This window comes from Lactuca sativa, chromosome 1 (assembly GCF_002870075.4).
Source record: "Lactuca sativa cultivar Salinas chromosome 1, Lsat_Salinas_v11, whole genome shotgun sequence".
Taxonomy (NCBI): domain Eukaryota; kingdom Viridiplantae; phylum Streptophyta; class Magnoliopsida; order Asterales; family Asteraceae; genus Lactuca; species Lactuca sativa.
Genome location: NC_056623.2, coordinates 35,692,195 through 35,716,841, shown reverse-complemented (window position 1 = coordinate 35,716,841; position 24,647 = coordinate 35,692,195). Strand labels below are relative to the sequence as shown.

At 33.2% G+C, this 24,647-nt stretch overlaps 1 protein-coding gene across 1 annotated transcript; it reads right to left on the bottom strand.

The window, feature by feature from the left end:
• Positions 1-1,139: 1,139 nt before the first annotated feature.
• On the bottom strand, positions 1,140-4,765 carry LOC111920173 (heavy metal-associated isoprenylated plant protein 7). The gene is made up of 5 exons (XM_023915771.3): positions 4,666-4,765; positions 4,426-4,579; positions 4,008-4,213; positions 3,824-3,917; positions 1,140-1,694 (listed from the first exon to the last, which is right to left on the bottom strand). The coding sequence occupies exons 1-5, from the start codon at positions 4,672-4,674 to the stop codon at positions 1,261-1,263; spliced, it is 897 nt and encodes a 298-aa protein (XP_023771539.1). The 5' UTR covers positions 4,675-4,765; the 3' UTR covers positions 1,140-1,260.
• Positions 4,766-24,647: the final 19,882 nt, after the last annotated feature.

The following is a 24,647-nucleotide window of genomic DNA, read 5'->3' as shown; positions in this document are numbered from 1 at the left end:
GGTGGACTGTTGGCTGGTGCGGCGGACCAGTCACACAGTAGACCCGAATTGCATGGCTGTTCTGTGATCGGATATGATATGACATGTTATGCGTGTATGGTATATGTGGTTGGTATTTTGGGGATATATCACTAAGCTTTCGGGCTTACAGTCGTGGTTTAATGTTTTTCAGGTTCTTCAGGAGACCGTGGCAAGGCAAAGGCGTGATCGTACCGCTCCTCATGTTTACGTTTTGTGATGTGATTCTGGGAATACTCTAAATTAATTGTATTGAAAACCTTTTTGCAATAATTTAATGAAATCGGGTTGTTTTTGAAAAATTTAAATTGGTTGGAATTTTTCGGTCGTTACAATATATGGGCGATTATGTAGGCCATATTTATTGGAATTTATATTAAATTACACGTTTTTATTCAAATTTCAATTAAAGATAGTATTTATCCACATTTGAATATATATTTTTTCATTAATATGCAAGATTTTAAAACGGGTTCTATAAGAGATTGAATAGAAGAAAAAAATTTAGGCATTAGAAGAATGTCAAGTGGCAAATGACATGGGGCATTTTAGGATTCTTTTTATTAAAAGAAGGAGAAGATAAAATAACAAGTCTTTTAAACATATAATATTTTAATATTTTTTTTCTATGTGCGACAAACAATTTTGACAAACATATTAAACTACCACCACCGATACACTATCCTAACATTATTAATTGATTATTATATTATTAGAAATTAAAAGGTTTATAGCCTAATAATATTAAATGTTATTTTTTTTTTTTTTTTGTATTTTTAAATCTGAGATTCAAATCCCGCTTGTAACATAAATGGATGAGAAATTAAATATCTTTTTAATTTTTTTTCGTATAAATTCTCCTATCCAATTAAATATTGACATGTATAACATTTAATGTTCATTTAATAAAATTTAATGATATTTTAGTAAACTAATATAACACATGTCACTATTTAATTTGATAGAAGAATTTGTAGGAATAAAAATAAAAGAATATTTAATTTCTCTAAATGGATTTTAAAACAGATTAGAATTAAATTAGATTTGACGTTGACGATTACTAAAAAAACAAAAAAAAAAATGAAATTTAAAATAATGGGGTGATGTATTTGAGTGATTCATAAGAAGGAGGTGAAAAAAGAAATTCAATTTGATTATAAATATTATAATTTTATTTGATTGGTACAATAAGAATTAGAAAGGAAGGGTCAAAATAATAGCATACGAAATGAAGCAGGCTTTTCACATAACAGAACACGCATTAGGATTCTCATCACTGAACAACTGTGGAGCTGCCGGATAACCATACACCGATTCCACGACGTATCTCGGAAGGTTTGTTTGGTGACAATTGAATTCAATCTTTCTCAAATCTACGACTTTCGTCTCTTCTCCACCGCTCGCCGCCTCCTTTGGTTGCGCCGCTACTTCGCCGCCGGCTTCTTCCGGTTTCTTCTCTTCCTTCTTCTTATCGGCACCGCTTTCCTTTTTCTTGACTTTTACATCTTTACCTTTGTCGTCTTCAGGTATGTTGGGCTTTGGATCTTGTTTCACAATCACAATCACAGTCTGTTTGCCTACTTTCTTGGTAACGTATTCCACCAGTTGCTGTGGCTCAAATGCGCCTTTCACCGCCACCTCTGAACTTTTTAGATCGGCTTCTGCACTTTCCACCCCTGCACAAAAGATCTATTGAATTGCAAAGGAGATATACAGCCAATAAATGGAAAAACGTAAGAGAATTCACAGTGGTTAATTTCTATCATAGATTTATTATTTTTGACTTTTTGTCATGTTTTCTACAAATTTCATTTAACAAAAACTAACGTTAACTGTTTCAAAAACCTTTCTCTGAAAATTTAACTAACTAATAATCTTTATTTATTTGAAATACTTTTGTTAAGTATTCATAAATAAATTTTAGTTTTTAAGCGTACATCGTTTTTAATAAGATATTTCAAAAGAAATATTGTTCAGTAAGATTTAAATAATTATTTATATTATAATAGGAGATATTATGTAGTATATAATAAAATGGGTTAATTAGTACAGAAATAATAGATATTTAAAATTTAAGGTTTGGGATTGAATTTTGAAAATAATAATTATTTTTTGGTAAAAGTAATTATTAGATTATGTGGCATCAAACACACACACAAAAAAAAAATGAATTAGCTTAACAAAATATTTTCAAGAAAATGATTATTAGGTTAAAATAAAAACATTATTTTCCTTTTGTCTTACGATGGTAAAAATCATTTTCAAAAGATAATATGGAAAAAAAATCAAAAGGTTGTTATAAGATTAGGTTAATAAAGAATATAGTTTAAGATTTTCTTTTAGAAAATCTTTTGTATTTTAAGGGTGTTTGGGATTGTTTATTTGAAACAATTTATGTTTGTTTATAAAAATGTTTATTATTATTCGGTCTTAAAATCAAGTTAAAAAAATGTTTGAATTAGTTTATCCGATACCAAAACATAATAAGATAATACATTGTTTTTTAGGTCATGTTTAGCAGAGTAACTGAAAAGTTAGTTTATACATTAATAATGTTTGATAAAAAATACTTTATAAACTAGATTGCAAATGAAAAGTTAGTTTATATATTAATAATGTTTGATAAAAAATACTTTATAAACTAGATTGCAAATGTAAAATGACTAAATGGAAATTTAGATATGTAACTAAAAACTAGCATTATATATAATTAAGCGTATATTTGAAATGTTTTTGAAAAAAACTCTAAGCTTCTCAAAAACTGTTTTAAAAGTAACTTATCAAAAGCTAGCTTATAAGCTAAAATAAACATCTTATGGTTTTATAAAAAAGCAAATTGTAGTAATTTTATTTTGGCCAAGAAAGTCTTTGTGTTTGACAAATTTTGTTTATTCACGTAAAATGTCCAAAAAAATACATCTTAGTATATAAAAATGTAGGGTTATGATAAGGTTGGTATGGTAATTTAGTTTAAATAAGTTATAAATTATTTTAGATAAATTAACTTATGAAAAACTCATTATTTATGTATTTAGGGACTTTTATATTTGAACTATCCAAACACTAATAAGTATTAGCAATGTCAAAACATAATAAGTGAATAAACACTTTAATACTTTTAAACCTTTTTTACACTATCGAGTCACTTTGATTTATTTGAAGTTTTGAACTCTTAAAAATACTTTTATGAGGGTATATAGGGTTTTTCTGCCAAAAGATAGACAACTCCACATGGTTTTCTTAATCAAATTTGGTAAAAATGCATAGTTTTGGAGCACTTATCTATAAATATATGAATTTGACAAACTCTCTATTCTATCTCCAAATATCAAATGAGTAAATTTATAATCTTAGCTTACAAAATAAACGGGTTAAAGTGGGTGAAAATGGATATAGGTAGATATTTAATATATTTAGCATATCAAATATTTATATTCTCAATAAGACCCCTATATAATTTAATTTTTAAATATCAAAAGAATCATACGAATACCAACTAGTATATTGGTTTTTGTGATGACATTTAATTTATCAATTAATAATAAAACTTTAACCGAAAGAGAAAAGGCATTGATAAACCAATCCAACCCGAACCTTACCAAACGTCCGACCCGCTCGTTAACGTTTGATTCATTTCAAACTCGAATTGAGCCTAACGTTAATGTAATGGACTTTAAAGTTCAAACGAAATTCAGTGAATTAAAGGCTCAAATCAAAGATATTTTTTCAAAAGATTTACAGATTACGGAAAGGGGGAATTCATAGCTGATCAAAAATTGTGTTGAGAATTTGAAAAAGAAATTACCTTTCATCTTCATTATACGTTTTCTGATTTCTTGTGCACAAGCTTCACAATGCATATGAACTTTTAAAACCACCGTAATCACCTGTGGAGGAGCCTGTGTTTTGATATTATATATAAACCCTAATCAAATAAACTGGATTCAGTGAAACTGAGATTATCAGAACAAATATATTAATTTCCAAACCTCCTCTTTCTTCTCTTCAGGTTTCGACGCCTCTTTATCGTCGACTTTTTTAGGCTGATCAGCCGGAGCTTTCGGTACCGGAGAGAGAAGCTCAACTTGCCGGTGGTTCTTCTTCTGAATCCGTTCTAGAACCTTCAATGGATCTGCTTTCTCTCCCTTCACTACTACCGTTTGCGTCTTACAATCCGTCTTAACATCCTCAACGCCTGATCGGATCACATTATTTTTCAAAAAATTAATCCAATCTATCAAGTCAGCAAGAAGTAGAGAAATTAAAGCCAGATATAATAACAAACAATCAAGCCTTTGAAAATTGAAATATCATTGGATCGAATCACATTATCAGTTAAACATTATTAATCCACTTCTTCAGATTAAAAATAAATAGATAAACGAAGATCAGATACAAATAACAAACCTTCGAATCCTTTGAGACATCGCCGGAGTTTGCTAGCACATCCTTCGCAATGCATGAACACTCTTAAAACAATCGGCGGAGGTAGAGATGGCTCCTTTGATTCCTCTTTACCATCGGCGACCGGTTTTGGCTCTACTTCTGATTTCTGTACTTCCTAAATCAAACAAACAGCATTCAAATGCATGAATATGAAGTTCAATGAAATGAAAGCTTCCAATCAAATGCATTGAACAGAAATACCTTCCCCATAAGCTCTGATTTACCGACTCAAAAATTTCAATCTCGAGTGTAAGCACAGAGTGTTGTGTGTTTGATAACCGTTAGATCTAATATAGGGAGAACTCACGTGCGACAGTGGAGATTGACGTGGCATGAGGGTCATTTCCCTTTTACGTCGTCGTATTACAAGCACGCCTTTATTGTTTGTCATGCTATTGGACTAGATAAAAACGATTAAGTACATAAAACCCATATAAATGGTTTCATTAAAACAATAATTAAGTTTTTTCGGTTTTTTAAAAACTAACCACTATCTTCTGAACATTTCATTTCGGAATAGTTTGGGAAATGGACTTGATAAAGTAATTAACTTTTCGTTTTTTTACATCTAGGTAATTTTTTTTTTTATATATCTAGATAACAAACTTTTTGGAAGTGTTCACATATGCCCATTATGACCGTCTATAGCAGGTTACATCCGGTCATAACCGGTCGTAATGGTCATATGTGAATACTTTCAAAAAGTTTGTTACCTAGATATATAAGATAGTTACCCAGATATGAACAAACCGAAAATGTAAGAATAAATTACACGAATGGTCCATGTAGTTTGGGTAATTTGTGCATTTAGTCCCTAACTTATTTTTTAACTTAGATGATCCTTACCGTTTATTTTTGTTGTGCGTTTGGTCATTGTCTTACCTCAAAAGACTATTGTGCCATTTTTTTAATTTATTTTTTAATTAATTTTCTTATTGATGTATTTATTTTCTATATATTTTAAAAAAATAGTAGACCCTACATATTTGTATCTCCTCACACTAAACCCGAAACCACATGCGAGAAATTTAAGTTTGGTCCCACCAGTCACCATTCTATCTGTCATCCTCCTCAACTTCTCTTTCCTTTCCATCTTTAATGATATCAACGTCTTCATTATCTCTTCTTTTTTCGATCATTCAACTCCGGTGAACCAACATAATAACCATTCTATTGGGTTGTGGTGGTGGAAAATCCAATGAAGAGACAGTGGGTTGTGGGGTTGGTTCGTCGAAGTTGAAGGACCGAAAAAATAAGGGATGATGAAGACGTCAATATCACTAAATATGGAAAGGAAATAAAAGTTGAGGATGATGAGAGATGGGATGGTGACTAGTGGGACCCAACTTAAATTTCTTAAATGTGGTTTCAGGTTTAGGGTGAGGAGATGCAGATTTGTGAGGTCTATTAATTTTTTTTAATATATAAAAAATAAATACATAAATAAGAACAAAAATTAAAAAATAAATTAAAAAGGGCATAATAGTCTTTTGAGGTAGGACAGAGACCAAACGCACAAGAAAAATAAATAGTAGGGATCGTCCATGTTAAAAAATAAGTTAGAGACCAAACGTACAAATTACCCAAACTACAGGAACCATTCGTGTATTTTACTCTTACCTTTTCGGTTTGTTCACATCTGGGTAACTATCTTCTTTTGTACATATCTAGGTAACAAACTTTTTGGAAGTGTTCACATATGACCATTATAACTTGTTATGACTGGATGTAACCTGCTATAGCCAGTCATAATGGCCATATGTGAACACTTCTAAAAAGTTCGTTACCTAGATGTGTACAAAAAAAAAATAGTTACCCATATGTGAACAAACCGAAAAGTTAATTACCTTATTAAGTCCATTTCCCGAATAGTTTTGGTTGAATTGGAGTTGGTGTGATTTTGGTTAGACCTGATGTAAAATTATTTCAAAATCTAATAGCATACATTCTAGACTAACGTTGTCAATGTCAGACTTACATTCCAGATTATATTTAAGCATTCCACACTGTCTTTGTACATTCCGGACACATATTTCGGAATATGTGAATTACATTTCTTATGTTTTCAATCATCTTTTCTATCATTTACCGCCAAGATTTTGTAATTGTATTTTATAATATATGAAAATGAGTTGTCCAGATCGTGATCACAAAAAAAAAAGCTTCATAAACCTCCCCATAACATTCACATAACTAACCTGAAAATTTCACCAATATCAGGGCATATGTTATGTAGCATTTTCAACTATGTTTTGTAGCTCTTGGATATGGTGTAAGAAGCATTTTGCTAAATAACAATTGTTTATTTTCAGTTAATAATTTTGTTACAATTGATGTTGCAAAGAAAATATAGGTTCATACAAGTGTGCATGCTACCAGTGATCTTTATATGAAGTGTCCCTCTAAAAGGGGACTATATACGGTCAATGTTCAAAGTAGTTGCTATGAACGGAAACCATCAGACCCAACCTACAATGTTTTGTCAAGGCATGACAAATAGTGTTAAATCTTGAACCCAGTTCCTGATGAGGTTCAAACAATGTCTCATGAACTTAGGCAAGCAACATTCATAACCACTATGGTTGTTGTTAAAGACTTTCCCTTAGTCAGGTCATCCCAATCTCATATCATGGGTATTGTTTGCGGCTTAAGAATGGTTGAAGTAGAGTAATAGAAGTTTTGTTATGGTGGACATGTAAATCATATATAATATCTTATTTTGAACAAAATTTAGTAAACTAGAAATCTAGAATGTCATTGGATCTTTAGCGAGCAGGACTAAACATGACTGGTTTGGAAATATTAATCATGTGAAATTAACAAATGTCTTTTTCCCTAACATATGTGTAAGTATAGTGAACATTGATATTCCAAGTGTCATTATCATGTTATCGATGGATGAACATAATTTACCAATAATGATGTTCATTAAGGTTATATGTGAGACATTTCAATGAATTTATGTACAACATGGTGATTTTGGATGTAAATTTAGTAGGAAAAAAATAGAAACTTAGTTGCCACATGCCACTTTAAATTTACAACATATCTGTAACACCCTGTTTATAAAATAAATAAATAAATGTATAGAAGCCCTAAAATGAATAATAATTGAGCGAGGCGATAGTTTTGAGGAGTTAAAAGTCATAATTACAGAAGTCAGGGTGCGTTTGGTAATTAATGGACTTAAATTGAAAAGATTTGAAGGCTTAAGATTTTATTGGTAATTTAGGGAGCTATTATGAAAGGAATTTATGGGAGCAGGGTTTAAAAGGTAAGTTTTGGATTCAGTTTCTAAAGATTCCATAGGGAGGGACCAAAATTGTAATTATGGGAAAGTTTTTATATTGGAGGCGAGTATAAAACCTAACCCTAAGGAATGAGAGGCAGCCGTCACCCCCCATCTTCCTTGCTCCAGCCGTCATCGCCGGCCTTCCCTTGTTTCTCTGATCACGAGCCACCTGGTGTGCTGAGCACCGCCATAACCCGCTGTCGGTGAGGTCACGAACAGCTAAGGTAGGACCGTCGAAGGCCGAGTACAGAGAGTTGTTGTCGTTGGTTCCGTTCCGACCACCGTCGCTGCTGTGATCGTTCCAACAGCCGTTGAGCCGCCTCTCCATGTTTCTTTCTTCTTCTTCTATTACTCAGTCAGACATGTCGCCAGTATCGTCAGGATGTGACGCCGCCATGGTCGTGGTGGAGTACTGTCGCCACTCTGCCGTTGCTAGTGGCTTTCATTCAGCGATCTCCACCGCCATCTCCGGCCTTTAGCGTCATTGATGTCGATTCCGTCGATGAAGTGTTTCACTGATTCATGGGTTCGACCTACTGGAGTGTGTTGCTACGAGATTGGGAGCCAAAAAGGAACCATTGCCACCACCGTGAGGTGGTGGCTGTCAACGTGAATCAATTGTTGTCGCCGCCGTATGCCACCAAGGGGAGGTGGCTGAGTTCGTTTTGGCAAGCAGAAATTATATGTGTGTGTGTGTTTATTTCAGTTTAGTGGTGTTTGGGTGTTTAGTCTAGTCTGATATAGCAAGGAAGCCACTACCACCACCATGAGGTGGTCGCTGCCGCCAAGCGCCACCGCCGGCACCATGGTGTGGTTGGGTGTGTGTGTATTAGTTAGTGTGTGTGTGTGTGTTAGTGAGTGTGTGCATTTTGGATTAAAGCCTTGTAATTGTAATTAGCAAATTGAATAATGAAAAGAATCATAACCACCACCGTAAGGTGGTGGCCGCCGCCTCGAACCGCCATTGACCACCACTACCCGAGGTGGTAGTGGGTGGTGCCTCGCTAGCAAACCCTAATGGGCTTAGAGATTCGTTTTGGGCCTATTGGGTCATGCTTGGGTGGAAAACCCTAATTATGAGTATTGGGCCTTAGACTAATTGGCCCACTTGTGGACCATTGGGATTGGATTGTGAACTAAGCCCAAATTATTCCATGCCATTTATCTAGTAGATTAAAGGACTTAATGGATTAAGTCCTTAATGGGCCAATTGAGAAAATACTAATATTTGAGAGATTATCAGCACACACACAAAAATTATTTAATAAGTGAATATTAAATAATAACCATTGGCAAAAATTAATCTAAGCAATAAAGGACTTAATGGATTAAGTCCCTAGTGTGTTAAGTCCTTAGTGGGTTAAGTAAGAAACACTTAACCTTAGTTATCATTTGATGTGAAACCCTAATTTCACTTGGGCTTTGTGTTGGGCCATCCGAGAATAATCAAATGGACTAGAGTAATTAGTTGGGCTTTAGGGTAAGGCCCATATGAAGGATTGGGCCCAATTTGGAAAATTAGGCCATAGATGGGCCATAGTTGGGGCCTAGATGGTTGTATGATACTGGGCCCTAGAATGATACATGTTGGACTGGATTGATCAATTGGGCCTTAAGGGAAGTCCATGTAGAGGTTCGGGCCCAATTTGGAAAATTAGGTCATATGTTGGGCTTTGATCCCTAGTTGACTTTGGGCCTATGGATTGGGCCTTGGGCTTGGGTAAGCCAAGCTAGGGGTAATGTAGTAATTATCCAAAGCATGCATTTTTAGTTATGTGTTAGAACCCAATTATTAATTGGGTGTTATTTGGTGTTGACAGTTCGGGAATCTGTCAGCCAGCAGCTAGGGTGGAGTCTGCGGGACTTCAGCAGTGTGGGATTGTGTCTACGGGACTTCAGCAGTGTGATGTGAGTTTCCTTCCAGTAGGAACGGGTCTACGACCACAATGCCGGCCCGTTTAGTTAGCAGTAGTTCCGTACTTCAGTCCGATGCAGTAGTTCAGTATGCTTGGTGTCTTTGTGATACAGACATAGTATGAGTTATGTGTTCCGGACTATGGTCCGATGCAGTATGAAGTATATATATTTATATTATATGCTATGATTATGTTATGCTATGTTCAGTTAGTTCCGGACCTCGGTCTGATGCAGTAGTTAGAGTGCTTGATGTCTTTGTGATTCAAGCATGTTTGTGTTATGTGTTCCAGACTCTGTTCCGATGCAGTATGCAGTATATGTATTCATGCTAGTTGATATGTTTATGCTATGTTATGTTCAGTCAGTTCCGGACTTCGGTCCGATGCAGGGGACAAGGTCCCAATCAGTTCCGGACTTCGGTCTGATGCAGTTAGTTCCAGACTTCGGTCCGATGCAGAGGGCAAGGCCCTGGTTAGTTCCGGACTCCGGTCCGATGCAGTTTCCGGACTTCGGTCCGATGCAGAGGGCAAGGCCCTGGTTAGTTTCCGGACTTCGGTCTGATGCAGTGGGCAAGGCCCAATAGATGCTTTATATGTTATTGTATGGTATGTGGTAGTTTGGGGGAGCTCACTAAGCTTCGTGCTTACGGTTTTCAGTTTTGGTTTCAGGTACTCAGTTTTCAAAAGAGGAGCTCGGGAAGATTGCAGTGCACACACCGTTTGTTCAGCCTGGGATGTTTATACTCTGATATATTTGACAGTTGTTAAGATATTTTGAGATACATTCTTTATGATTCTTATCTGACGTTTGATGAATATGGTTTTATTAATAATTTTAACAGAAATTTGCAGACTGTATTTTTGGAATGTTACAATATCATCTTAAATTCAATACTCACCACCTACCACCTTCAATTTATCAACTACTAATTTATTTGAGCATTATATAAAATTTTGTAATCAATTTAGATTCTTAGGTATGATGAAGTGTGTTTGGAAAAAATAGGAAGAAAATACTAAAAATTTGTTGATTCCATAGAAATTGAAAATTGGTAGATTTAAGGAACCCTTAATTTATTAATGATCAGAAACTTGAATTCAAAGAAATAATGAATGAGTCCTTGAGTAGTGAAACCTTATCTACCTAGGAAGTAAATAAATTACGAAAAAGTCAACAAAATTTAAAAAGAATAAAATTTTGTCGAAAAAACTATTAAATCACGATTTTTAACCCTCCTGATAAAGGAGTTCTTCTCAAAATGTCATTTCTACCTAAAAATTAAGTTAATCTGAATTTGGTGTTTAACATTGTGAAAAAAGATTGTTTTGATATTAACTCATTTTCTAAACGAACTCAAAATTGAGTCAGATAATTAATGTTCGAACGTTCTAACGGTACAGGTGAAAGAAAAAGAATTATAGGTTGTTGGAACTCATAAAAAGTAAAATCGACTAAGAAGTGGATTCAGGTGCAGCATAGAAGTCATGTTGTTAATTAAGGTGGTTTTAAACATAAGTCGTTGAAATCAGTGATGTTAAAAGATAAACCGATAAATATGTGTATAGATCAGGTTAAATATCGATCAGACATTAACAACCATTTAACACGTACACAAAGTCACAACCAATAAAATCATAATGTCATCAATTTTTGCACTTTACTCTATTCATTACAAAGAAAAATAATTTGAGTTTTAGTTCAAGGGCTATTTTGAAATCTATCAATTAATTTTAAAGTACCTTATTTGTATTCAAAATATTCGTTTTTTTTTCTTTTATGTTGCTTTACCATAAATAAATAAATAATAGTTTAAAAAACATCCTAGTTAAACCATGGTCATGAAATAAATCAACTACTAACATTTTTAGATACACGAATTAAAGTGGAATGTTGCAGAAATAGTAAAAGAAATTTGTAATAGATTAAAATAATATTTTAAATAAGTTATTTTTTCATAATATAAATATTTTTAAAATCAAATTATATATATATATATATATATATATATATATATATATATATATATATATATATATATATATATAGAGAGAGAGAGAGAGAGAGAGAGAGAGAGAGGAAAAATCATTTGAGAACTCATAGTTTTCCGAGAACCTGAGAACTAAGGCGGAACGTTAGATCAAAAAAATGAAAGGCTTGGAGTAGTAATGGCATGATTATAATTATTACTAATTCCAATAACATTTTAGGACTTTTTATGAAAATATGAAGGGTAATATTGGAATAAAAAGTTATTCCCAGAAAAATTATATTAATTACCTTCCCAGTTCCCACACAGATCGTATCCCCTTCTCTCTCTCACTTTTTCTAAGGTGTAACCTAGATTCCGACATTGGTGATCGATCTCGTTCCTACAATGGTCCAGTCTGATGGTGAAGATGGAGACACTAGAACATAATCGGTACAATTCATTTGTGTTAACTTGATGCAAGTCAAAATCAAAGAGAATAATGATCTCTTACACACATATGATTCATCAGATCCCACATAGATCGTATCCTCATCTTTCTCTCACTACATGTAACTTAGATTTCACCATTGGCGATCGATTTCGTTGCTGCAATGGTCAAGTCTGATGGTGAAGATGGAGACACTAGAACAGAATCAGTACAATTCATTTGTGTTGACCTGATGTAGGTCGAAATTGAAGAAAACAATGATCTCTCACACACATATGATACATCGGATCCTTATCTGGACTCCTTCCACTTCGATCGATCACTACACACTCCTTTATAAGACCTATCTCTCTCTTCTTCCTCTGTCCATCGCACATTCATCACAGGAGATCTCTTTCTTACATCGATCTAGTTTGGTGAGCACATTCATCTCCTTCCTCCATATCGACTGTCTTTAAGAGATTCTGAAGTTGCCTCTCCTCAATTTGAAAGAACCGTCGGTCTAAAACTTGATACACTCCGATCACAATAGCCACACTCCTCCCTTTTTCTCGTCGTCTTTAACAACCACACCTCGTTGAAACAACAAGGTAAATTTCATAAGTTTAAAAAATTGTATATGTTTTGTGATTATTTGACTGTAATCATATGTTTGATGCTTAAATGCTTATAGAATTAAAGAAAAACCACATATATTTGTTGATAATAGTAAATTTGCACTTAATCTCAGGTTATTAATATTAATATCATGAATCATCCTACTCAAGCCCTATTGTTATTATCTTCAAATTTCAAATTGTTTGTTTTTTTATTCACTTTCAGAGAAAGTTTTCTTTCATCTCTACAGTTTTCTCAAGAAGATGTCTGGCTTTCTTCATTCTATTCATGTTTGATAAAAAAAAGTACCTAAATACATCCACAACACCCATGTGACATGCATCAAAACATCTTATACTTTCCAACGTATAATATTTTTCATTTTTTGTTTATTTTCAATACGATAAATCAAATGTTGTGGAAGATAAATTCAATGAACCAGAGAAAGAAGACATTAGCATCAAACCATCAAATCAATCCTTGACTTGTACATTGCAAAACAACAAAGATCTTTTAGCTTGTAAAGCTTAATACTACCATCAATGTGACAGAGATCTTTTAGCATGTAAAGTTGAATACTACCATCAATGTGGCAAATATCAGAAATTCTTTGAATTGACTTCAATGTTGTTTATGTGCTGATTACGTGATGAGTTTGTAACAAAGAGGAAACGGCAGACTTAAAGTTCGAGATCTTACATCTGCATTTTAGGACTTTTTATGAAAATATGAAGGGTAATATTGGAATAAAAAGTTATTCCCAGAAAAATTATATTAATTACCTTCCCAGTTCTCACACAGATCGTATCCCCCTCTCTCTCACTTTTTCTAAGGTATAACCTAGATTCCGACATTGGTGATCGATCTCGTTCCTGCAATGGTCCAGTCTGATGGTGAAGATGGAGATGCTAGAACATAATCGATACAATTCATTTGTGTTAACTTGATGCAAGTCGAAATCAAAGAGAATAATGATCTCTTACACACATATGATTCATCAGATCCCACATAAATCGTATCCTCCTCTTTCTCTCACTACATGTAACTTAGATTTCACCATTGGCGATCGATTTCGTTGTTGCAATGGTCAAGTCTGATGGTGAAGATGGAGACACTAGAACAGAATCGGTACAATTCATTTGTGTTGACCTGATGTAGGTCGAAATCGAAGAAAACAATGATCTCTCACACACATATGATTCACATGTAAATCACATATGAATTACATGTGATATACATGTATATAATATCTAATTCACATGTGAATTACATGTAATTCATATATGATTCGCATATAAATTACATGTAATTCACATATTAATCACATGTAAATCACATATCAATTACATGTGATTCGCATGTAAATCACATATGAATTACATGTGATTCACATGTAAATCACTAGTGAATCACATATAAATTAAGTCAATATGCACACATGCATTTTGTGTGAGTGGTCTTTGTTATTTTTTTTTAATTTTCTTGTGAATTTCACATTTAAATCTTAAAAAATACAATCACATGTGAATATCACATTATATAATCACATTTGAATCTTACATGATATAATCACATGTGAATCTTACATGATATATACTTGTGTATTTTTCTGAGTGTTCTTGCATTAATCATTTTCTTAAAAATTTCTTGTAGGTTTTGAAGAATTTGTTGAAAATATTGAAGAGGTGAAAAGTGAAAAATTAAAGAAATTATAAAAATCTTGATATAATGAAATGATGTCACTGTGAATCTTTGTAGTTTTTTTTATCTTTTATTTTGTATCGAATATTATAGTATAAGAAATTTGAATATCTGCATTTGAAAAAATATGCATATATGCATCTAAAACGTTGATTTTTTTGTTAAAAAGATGCAGTTTTGAAAAAAAAAATGCACTTTTTTATAAAAATCACAGTTTTTTTTTTTTTTTTTTTTGAAAAAAAAGCAGTTTTTCAAAAAAAATGTTGTTTTTTGAAAAAAAATGCAGTTTTTTTTTTTGAAAAAAAAAATACAGTTTTTTCTAGAAAAAATGCAGTTTTTTTTTAAAATGCGTTTTTTTTTTTTTTTAAAATGCATCTTTTTAATATTTTTTTTTCATTTTTTTTGAAAAATTCATATTTTCTTAAAAATTAAAAAATCTCTATTTTTTAAAAAAATCAAAAATTATATATATATATATATATATATATATATATATATATATATATATATTAAAATAAATCCGAAATTTTGAGTTATTTTGTTAAATTTTATACATTTATATTAATCTATTAAATAACACAAATAAATTAAACATTAAATGAGATTGGTAAGATGACGATCATTATCTTAACGAATTACTTTTGATCCAACGCTCCATTTTGAGTTCTCAGATTCTCGGAAACTTTGAGTTTCAACCGATCTCAACCATATATATATATATATATATATATATATATATATATATATATATATATATATATATATATATATATATATATATATATATATATATATATATATATATAAAACATGTTATTTTTCTAAAGTTTATATTTAATTTTCATTTTTATTTATCAGGTGACACATGACATCCTAACATATTTTTTTTCAATTATTCAGTTTTTATTTAATTCTATTATTTTCTTTTTAAAAATTTAAATCAAATTAAGTATATATACATTAGTTTTAGCCATGATTTTACACAATATGAATATATAATAAAATGAAAACTTAAATTTTTGTTATCCAGTAAGTTAATTTCATTTTAAACAATTAACATTTTAATTAAAATGTCAATATTGAAAAGTGTAATCAACGGTTACAACGTTAGCATACGTAAATATTTTATTAAATTATTATTATTAACAAATTGTTATACATAAAAAACATATCTTAATAATATATTTTATGTTTTTTTTTTTTTGATACATATAATTCTTGCAAAACATTAGTAACTAGCTAATCAATTTATTTCATTTTGGTATTGAATATAATTTCATTTAAACATTATTCTCTAAATACAGTTTGACACCGAACACTATCTACTCTGCTACAAACTTAAAACTTTTTTTAACGTTATAATATCATCTTACATTGACAATCATTTTTCAATATATTATAGTATTGAATTTTTATTTTATTTTTTAAATTTTATCAATCTACTTTGATTGTCTATCTTATAATAATGGTTTACTCGGTTCTCTCACCTAGTAGAGTTATATAAATAAAATTAAATGATGTTATATATATTGAAAGATATTATAGATAAATCACATGTAAAATCTACAAAGAAATAAATTAACTATTTAATACCTTTTGTTAAATTATATGGTTTTGATATCCTTAAATAAACAACAAAAATAAAATAAAATAGGGGAATTTTATCAACTAAAATGTTGGAAATAAATGTTCAATGTCATAATTAAATTAGTATAATGTTGGGAATAAATACAAAATCCATTTTGGGTTGCCCTCAAGAGCTAAAATAGCTAGAATAGATTTGATAGATTAAGATAATTAGTTAATTGGTTTTAATTAGAATTAATCAGAAATTGATTAAAAGTGTAGGGTGTGAATGTTAATTGTTCAAAAGTTGAACAAGATGAGCATTTCAGAAACCCTAAAGAAGGTGGACGGTTTTTGAATTTTTTGGTTATGAGAGGTAGTCTTCAAATTTAGTTAGGGGCATCTATATTTATACTTGCTAGATAACCTAGAAACTCTAAATTTGAATAATCAAATAATGGTATTTTATTCTTATTCAAATTATGTTTCTTTATCTGACTATAAGGCTTCCAGAAACCCTAAAAGAGCTCCTTATAACCGTCTACCCCTAGGAAAGTTTTAGATCCTCTCATTTTCTCAACTCTTGAATAACTGTAGTCCGATACTTGTACCTCTAGTTAATTCTAATTAGCCCATAACTAATTCCAAATTAATTCTGATTAATTCTCAGTTAACTATTACTATTTCTAATTAACATATTGATCATATAACAGATTAACAAATCATTTATCTAGCTTATTATTAATCCAAGTTATTTCCTAGTTATAAGGGTAACCCAAAAGGACTTTACTTTTATTCATCAAGATTATACCAAATTAGTTAAGACCTTACACTTAATCCAACATGTCCTTCATTAATTTTGTTCCTAGCCTTCCCTACAATTAGAGAATCATATTACTCTAGTATCTTCTCTCCTAAATATTCTAGTGTTTTAGTCTTTTGGATGTGAGCCATTAGAGACATTCTACTTTGGGTGTTAGTCCTTCCAACCGATTGCCAGGAGTTCAAGATCTTCAAGTGGATCAAGTATATATGATTATACATGAGAGGTTAGTAATCATATCCCTTTTGATAGTTCAAATATTTAGTTTTAAAAGTACATTGCTATAATAGTGAAACTTAAATCCTAGGGTGCATGTACATTTAGGATTATTTTTGAATGTTTATGTTTCCTTAATATAATGTATAGTTGCATAGAAAACTCAATAGTGGTATCAGATGCATAATTTTATGTTATATGCACATGATTAAAAACCGACCATTTTCAAAAATCAAAGAAACTTGAATCGCAGGACACACGACGCGCCCTGTCGTGTTTTTGATAAATATATAATGGGTAAAATGGTCTTTTACCCTAAGCATGGATGAAGGATATAGATTTGATTCCAATTGTTAATTGGGTATTATTGGGTATTGATAGTTCGGGGGATTGTCGGACCAACTGTCAGGGATTATCAGTGTGATTCAGCAGTGCGAGGTGAGTCTCATCATTATTCTATAGATCGAGGCACCAATGCCGACCCTATTGGTTTATGTATTGTAGGAAGACTAGGGGGTGGCCCTTGGCATTTGTACGGAAGACCCGAAGGTGGCTCTTGGAAAATTTGTATGCAAGACCAAAGTGTGGACTCTAGCAGTTAAGTAGATAAGTAGTTGTAGATTGTACGTTAGTTGTCTTTGTGATGCTTGCATGGAAGATTAGTAAGTGACTCCCGAAACTTGTCTGTAAGACCTAGGGTTTTGGCCCCCGACCTAACAAGGAAGACCATGATACTGCTTGTGGCATAATGGCGAGACTATGATTGACACATAGCATTTGTTATCACATGTTTGATATGTATAACATGTATGACTCATATGTTATGTATGCCATGTGGTATTTTGGGCAACTCACTAAGCTTTGTGCTTATAGTTTTCAGTTTTGGGTTTCAGATACCTCTTCCTCGAAGGGGAAGGAGTCGGTGCGGTAGAAGCGCATCACATACACACACAGGGTTACACATTTTGAGATTCATGGGAATGTACTATGATTTTATTACTGTTCAATGTTATGATTTTGAGACATGTTTATTATGGTTTTATAGATTGATATGATATCGAAAATGTTTTCAGTAAGTGGTTTTATAAGTTACTTAATTAAAAAAGAAATTTTTGGACTCAAAATTTGGGATGTTACACTTGAAACCTGAAAATGTCGCAGGTGAATCTTTAATAGGAATGGATAAAAATCTAGAAATCAAGGGACGAAGTTCGTTATCTCATGAATCGGATATGGACACCGAAGTTCGGCGGGTTCGGAGATGTTGTCATGAACGAGGCTCAGAAGACTCGATACTCCGTGCATCCCAGTTCAGACAATATGTATCTGGACCTCAAGAAACTTTATTGGTGACATGAAAGTCAAAATCACTGCCTATGTGGGCAAGTGCCTAACTTGCTGCAACAACCAGAGATATCCGAGTGGAAGTGGGAACGGAGAACCATGGACTTCATAACCAAGTTACCCAAGACAATGGGTGGACTTGACACCATCTGGGTGATCGTTGACAGGTTAACCAAATCTGCAAACTGATAGGTTTTGAGCAAAACAACATTTCTATGGTGTTCATGCAAACCCTAATGCTTAGATCTATGTTTTTTTACTTGTACGTGCATAATTGTCCAAGACTTGCATAAACCCTAATCGAAATCATATATAATAAACTAATTAGAAAGTTACCTTGATTGTTTCTTGAAGAACTTGAGCCTTTGAGAACCTTAGCACCTCAAATGTTGTGCCTCTAATAGATCACAAGCACTAAAACAATTGGAGACGGCAAGAGAGAGAGGGGAACGTTAAAAATTGGCTCCTAGTACTCTTAGGGTTATATGTGTAGCCAAAAATTGGTAGCCAAAATGGTCCTTATATAGGTGAGGAGTTAGGGTTTCAGTCAAGCACTTATCCGGTTGCTTAGGCTCTAGCAGCCCAAAAGAATCTTTTGGAATCCATACCTTGGACGAATTCTTAAGGCCTTATCCCAAAGAATTCGTCCGCCCTATCTCTAGGGTTTCCTTACCCTATTTTGCAACTATCCAATAATTACAATATCAGTCCCCTAGGTTTGAATTAATATCTTTTGATAACAAAATTAATTCCTAATTAATTCTTGACCAATATGAACTAAACAATATGATTTCTCTTTTAATATATTAATAAACCATAATAACCTTTTTATATATTATTCATCCAGTCAAGTGGATTTGGTGAAGGCAACCCAAAAGGACCATGCTACAACCGGGTCAAGTACATACCGAATATAGTTATGGGCTTAGACACTTAATCCAACACTCTCCTAGTTGGATAAGTCTAATAACTATAGATGCAAGTATGACTTTAAAATCTGATTAGCAATCGTAGCTCTCAAAATTCGTTGTCGAACTCTGACACATCCTTTAGATAAGGGATCATATAGTCCTCCATTCTCAATATATCCTGTGGACAATCACATGAAACATAGTCATACTTATTGTCTAGCAGTTTGTTTCTCGATCTCTGATTTGTCTGACATAGAACTTAATTGAACACATCAACTCAGTCCTGACCGGGCCCGACACATAAGTCAAAAAAATCATCGAGGGGCCCAAGATATTGCTTTTATCCTCATAGGATAAAAGGAACAGATAAACTTCGACTTATATGCATTTACTATTTACTCATCAAATCATACACAACAATGTGTTTTATAACATCAAGTTACTGATGCGTTTACGCATTATCAATGCACAACCAACTCGCAAACAATAAACCATATATCTAGGTTTAAAGACTATATGATATTATCGTCTCATAATTACTCATGATTAATTACATGAAGTGATTCAAGTGAGAGCGAGTTTAATCCAATACTCAAATCATATTTCAAGAGCATTCATGAACATTGCAGCAAATCTTTGCTATGTCTAAACACTTAGACAATCTACAAACTAATTCATGACAATCTTCTTTCATACCTACTTCCAAAGTATGAGCGATTGTGGATAGTCTAAATAATCTTATTACTTAGGAAGTCAAAACTTGCAAAATGAAACAATAGTAAATAATTGACATAAGATAGTAACATTACTCATAAATAATACTCCTTTATTTAATCATCAAAATGTCAATTATAATTTATCTATTACAAGTTTCTATGGCTATCTAATCACTAAAACTAATATCGTCCTTCAGCCCAATGCTCCTAGCATGTTGCAAGTGCTTAACCCTACTTAGTCCCTTCGTAAGGAGATCTGCTGGGTTTTCTTCTGATGATACCCTCTTTACTACGAGGAGTCACTCTTCTACCCGATGTCTAATGAAATGATATTTCCTGTCGATATGCATGGATCTGCCATGATCCCTCGGTTCCTTGGTTAAGGCAACCGTACCTTCGTTATCGTAGAAAATCTCCATAGGTTCCTTTATGGCTGGCAAAACTCCAAGGTCTCCGATGAAGTTCTTCAACCATATTGCCTCCTTTGAATATTTGCTCATTGCTATGTACTCTAATTCGCATGTTGAATCATCTTTCGGTCTCCTGATTGGAAATTTTCCAAGTCACTACTCCCCCACTGAGGGTAAAGACCCAACCCGACTGAGAGCGGAAGTTGTCTCGGTTGGTCTGAAAATTGGCGTCACTATACCCTCACACTCTCAAGTCATCACTCCCACCGATGATAAGAAACCATTCCTTAGTCCTCCGAAGGTAGGGGTGAGCCAAAACCGCACCGCAACAAAAATTAACCGCAAAAACCGCATAAACCGCAACCGATTAACCGCAACCGCAATAAAAACCGATGGTGAGGTTTTCTTTTTTCCAAAATCCGCAAACTTGCAGTGCGGTGAGGTTATTGGTTTTCAAAAACCGCAAAAAAAACCGCACCGCACCGTATATATTATATACAATTTGTTTTATTAATTATTAACAAGATTAAATATTAAAAATTAGACAGGTTTCATGGATGAAAGATGGATAAATACCATAAGACAAAAGTATTTTACGTTTAACTTTAAAAAAATGGGGAAATTAGACAATTTTAAAATATTTATTGTTACTTACTATTGGTTTGATGTTTTTAAGATATTAGTTGTTTGTAATTTAAGTTAATTTTCTTATACCTTAAGGTTTTTTTTTTTTTATATTATTACAAGTAATATGTTTGAACTCTTAAAACCGTTTAAGCTCTAAACTGTGGTTAAAAACCACACAAAATAACGACACCAAATTCATGCGGTTAATAACCGCAACACAAAAAAAAAAAACAAAACTGCACCGCAAAAATAACCGCCTAACCGCACCGCAAAATAACCGCACCATGCGGTTTTGAAAATGGATTAACCGCATTTGCGGTTAGTGGTGAGGTTTTAGCTAATAACCGCACCGAACCGCACCGCGCTCACCCCTATCCGAAGGTACTTAAGAATATTCTTGACTGCGGTCCAATGTGCTCTACCAGAGTTCCCTTGATATCTGCTGACTATGCTCAAAGAGAAGGCCAAATCAGGGCGAGTACAATTCATATCATACATGATCGAGCCAACTATGGAAGCATAAGGTACTCGGCTCATCTCTGCTATCTTGGCTTCGGTACTCAGACTTTGAGTCTTACTCAATTTGGTATTGCTTTGGATTAGTAACTCCCCTTTCTTGGAATTCTCCATACTAAAATGCGTTATTACTCTATCCAAGTAAGTACTTTGACTAAGTCCTATTACCCTTTTACTTCTGTTTCTCACTATCCTTATCCCAAGAATATAGGCAGCTTCTCTAAGGTCTTTTATAGCGAAACACTTCCCAATCCAGGACTTAACTTCCTGCAGGGTTGGAACGTCGTTTCCTATGAGTAATATGTCATCGACATACAAAACGAGAAAGCTAACTACACTCCCGCTGGCTTTGACATACACACAGGACTCATCCTCGCTTCTTGAGAAACCAAACTCTTTGACTTTTTCATCGAAATAAGGATTCCATCTACAAGATGCTTGTTTCAATCCATAAATGGATTGAAACAAGCTTACACACTCTATTAGGGTGTTTTGCATCAATAAAACCCTTTGGTTGACTCATGCAAACATCTTCAGCTAACTTTCCATTAAAGAAAGCGGTTTTGACATCCATTTGCCATATTTCATAATCATGAAACGCAACTATGGCTAGCATAACCCTTATATACTTTATCTTCGCTACTGGTGAGAAGGTCTCATTATAGTCAACTCCGGGAGTTTGAGTAAAGCCCTTCGCAACCAATCACACTTTATAAGTGTGTACTTTCCCATCCATATCGGTCTTCTTCTTGAAGATCCATTTGCACCCGACATTCTTACGACTTGGTACATTGTCAACCAAGTTCCAAACTTGATTGTCATACATGGACTGAATCTCGTTGTCCATAGTCTCTTTTCAATTCGCAGACTCCGGGCCTGCTATGTCTTCCTTGTAGTTGTTAGGTTCATCCAAATTTACTAGTGTACTATCACTAATAAACGTATCACCCTCACTCCTTATATGAAAACCATACAAGACGGGTGGAACACTAACTCTACTGGAACGTCTAAGAGGTAGGGACTCGTCAATTGGTTCAACCAGAGTTTCCTCCTTGGGTTGAGTGCCAGCATTAGAGGTTCCTTCATCGCTTGATTCTTGAAGCTCTTAAAGATCAATTTGCCTCCCACTGTTCTCTTGGGTTATGACTTCTCACACTCGGAAAACCCCTCTCCTCGCAACGAAGACAACATTGTCACTTGGTCTATAGAAGAGATATCCAAAGGACTTTTGCGGGTAGTCGATGAAAATACACCGCTCACTATGAGGTTCGAGTTGTCGTGAGCCTCTCGTCTTACGAAATCCTTGCAACCCTAAACCTTGATATGTGCCAACGAGGGAGCTTTCCCTATCCACATCTCGTGAGGTGTTTTGGCAACGAGGGAGCTTTCCCTATCCAATCATTATCATAAGCTAATTAAAACTACCGTTGAAGGGATGCCTCAAAGGGGTAGTAACAACAAACACAAACTCACGGTTACGAGTCAAGGAAACTAATAATATTAAGAAAAATATAAATACCGTAAAGAAGTTGGGGAAGTGTGTTCATAAACAATAAAAGAATGCTAGGAAGGTACATCCCTAGTGAATGTTGTAACCGAGTTGCAGATATCCAAACAAATATCCATAGGATACAACAAGATATCATAAACAATTCCAAAGGATGAAAAACATTGGATTAAGGATGAATAGTGAGATATAATATTATATTCATAAACAAAAATTCTACTCGAAAGACAATAAGTATTTTCTACATTATCAAAAACTTGTGAACTCATCAACATTATGTTGACCTTTCAAAAGCCACATATATTCTTAGGAAATCGAAGATTTCATTTCCTATAGTAACAGTTGATTGATGGAACTACTTGAAGTCTACTGAGATGCTTACGTATCAAGATATTTAGTTATGTTAGAATTTTAGTACTTTCACAAGCATCTTACCATGTAATTTATATACTTTACAATGGAAGGGATATTTATGTCACATATTATTTTGTATTGTTCAATGTATGTTTAATGACTGTGATCCAACATCCTAACATCGCGCTGCCTAACGATTTCCACCGCTGGTCGGGGATGTGACACTTCTGGAAACCCTAAAGACGCTCCCAAAACCGTCCATGCCAAGAATTCTTCTGGAAACCCCTAGCGTCTTTAATTAATTTCAATTAATCATGAATTAATTATAGATTAACTCTAATTAATAATTAACTAATTCCATCTATTTCTAATTAATTTGTTATTCATATAATAAATTAACAAATCATTGATTAATAATTTATAATTAATATATTAACAATTCATTTTATGTCTCCCCTTTGATCAATCCAATTTATTTCCTAGTTATAAGGGTAACACAAAAAGGACTTTACTTTTATTCATCAACATTATACCAATTTAGTTAGTTAGAACCTTAGACACCTTAATCCAACATCATATTCTTGAAAGTAAGTATTGCATTGTTAAAAGTCTAATGGATATGACTTTGGAATTCATTTGACAACAAGTCTTATGATTAATGTGACTCCTATTTGTCATGACAGATGATAAAACCACTATGTGATTGCATGAATATCTGTTGGAATTAGTTTTGACTAATGGTCCATTCAGACTATCCACAATACATACTGATTCGACATTCGAGTACATCCAAAGGTTTTGATAAAATGTATTTGCGGACTCATTGCCTTGAACATGTAAACATGAAATACATTATCAAGTATCTAGTTATATTAGATCATGGATACCATTTGGTTGTAAGTCTTATGGTAAATGCAAATCACGTTTATCGAGATAGATGATTAATACATTACTTTGTAATGTAAATATATGTTGGAATTAGTTCACACTAATGGACCATTTAGATAAACCACAATACATAGTAAAACTGACTTCGTATGAACATTTTTATTTGAATAAACATTGAGACTGAAACCTTCTAGGTTTTCAGAGTTTTCATAAAGCGAAGTTTGATAATCAACTAGGAAAAAGAATAAGATACTCATATCTAATAAGATTGGTGAGCATCTTAGTCATCATCTAAGAAATTATGAAAAAGTTTCATAATTGTCTCTGACACTATCACTAAGGCCATTCGTAATGCTCTCCACGAGCAAGGGTCGTGGAGAG

What these genes read in the sequence shown, in the direction of transcription:
- LOC111920173 (XM_023915771.3), bottom strand. An exon ending in ATGTCTCAAAGGATTCGAAG is followed by an intron (nt 4,214 to 4,425) that starts GTTTGTTATTTG and finishes TGATCCGATCAG; the next exon opens with GCGTTGAGGATGTTAAGACG. An exon ending in ACGTATAATGAAGATGAAAG is followed by an intron (nt 1,695 to 3,823) that starts GTAATTTCTTTT and finishes TCTTTTGTGCAG; the next exon opens with GGGTGGAAAGTGCAGAAGCC.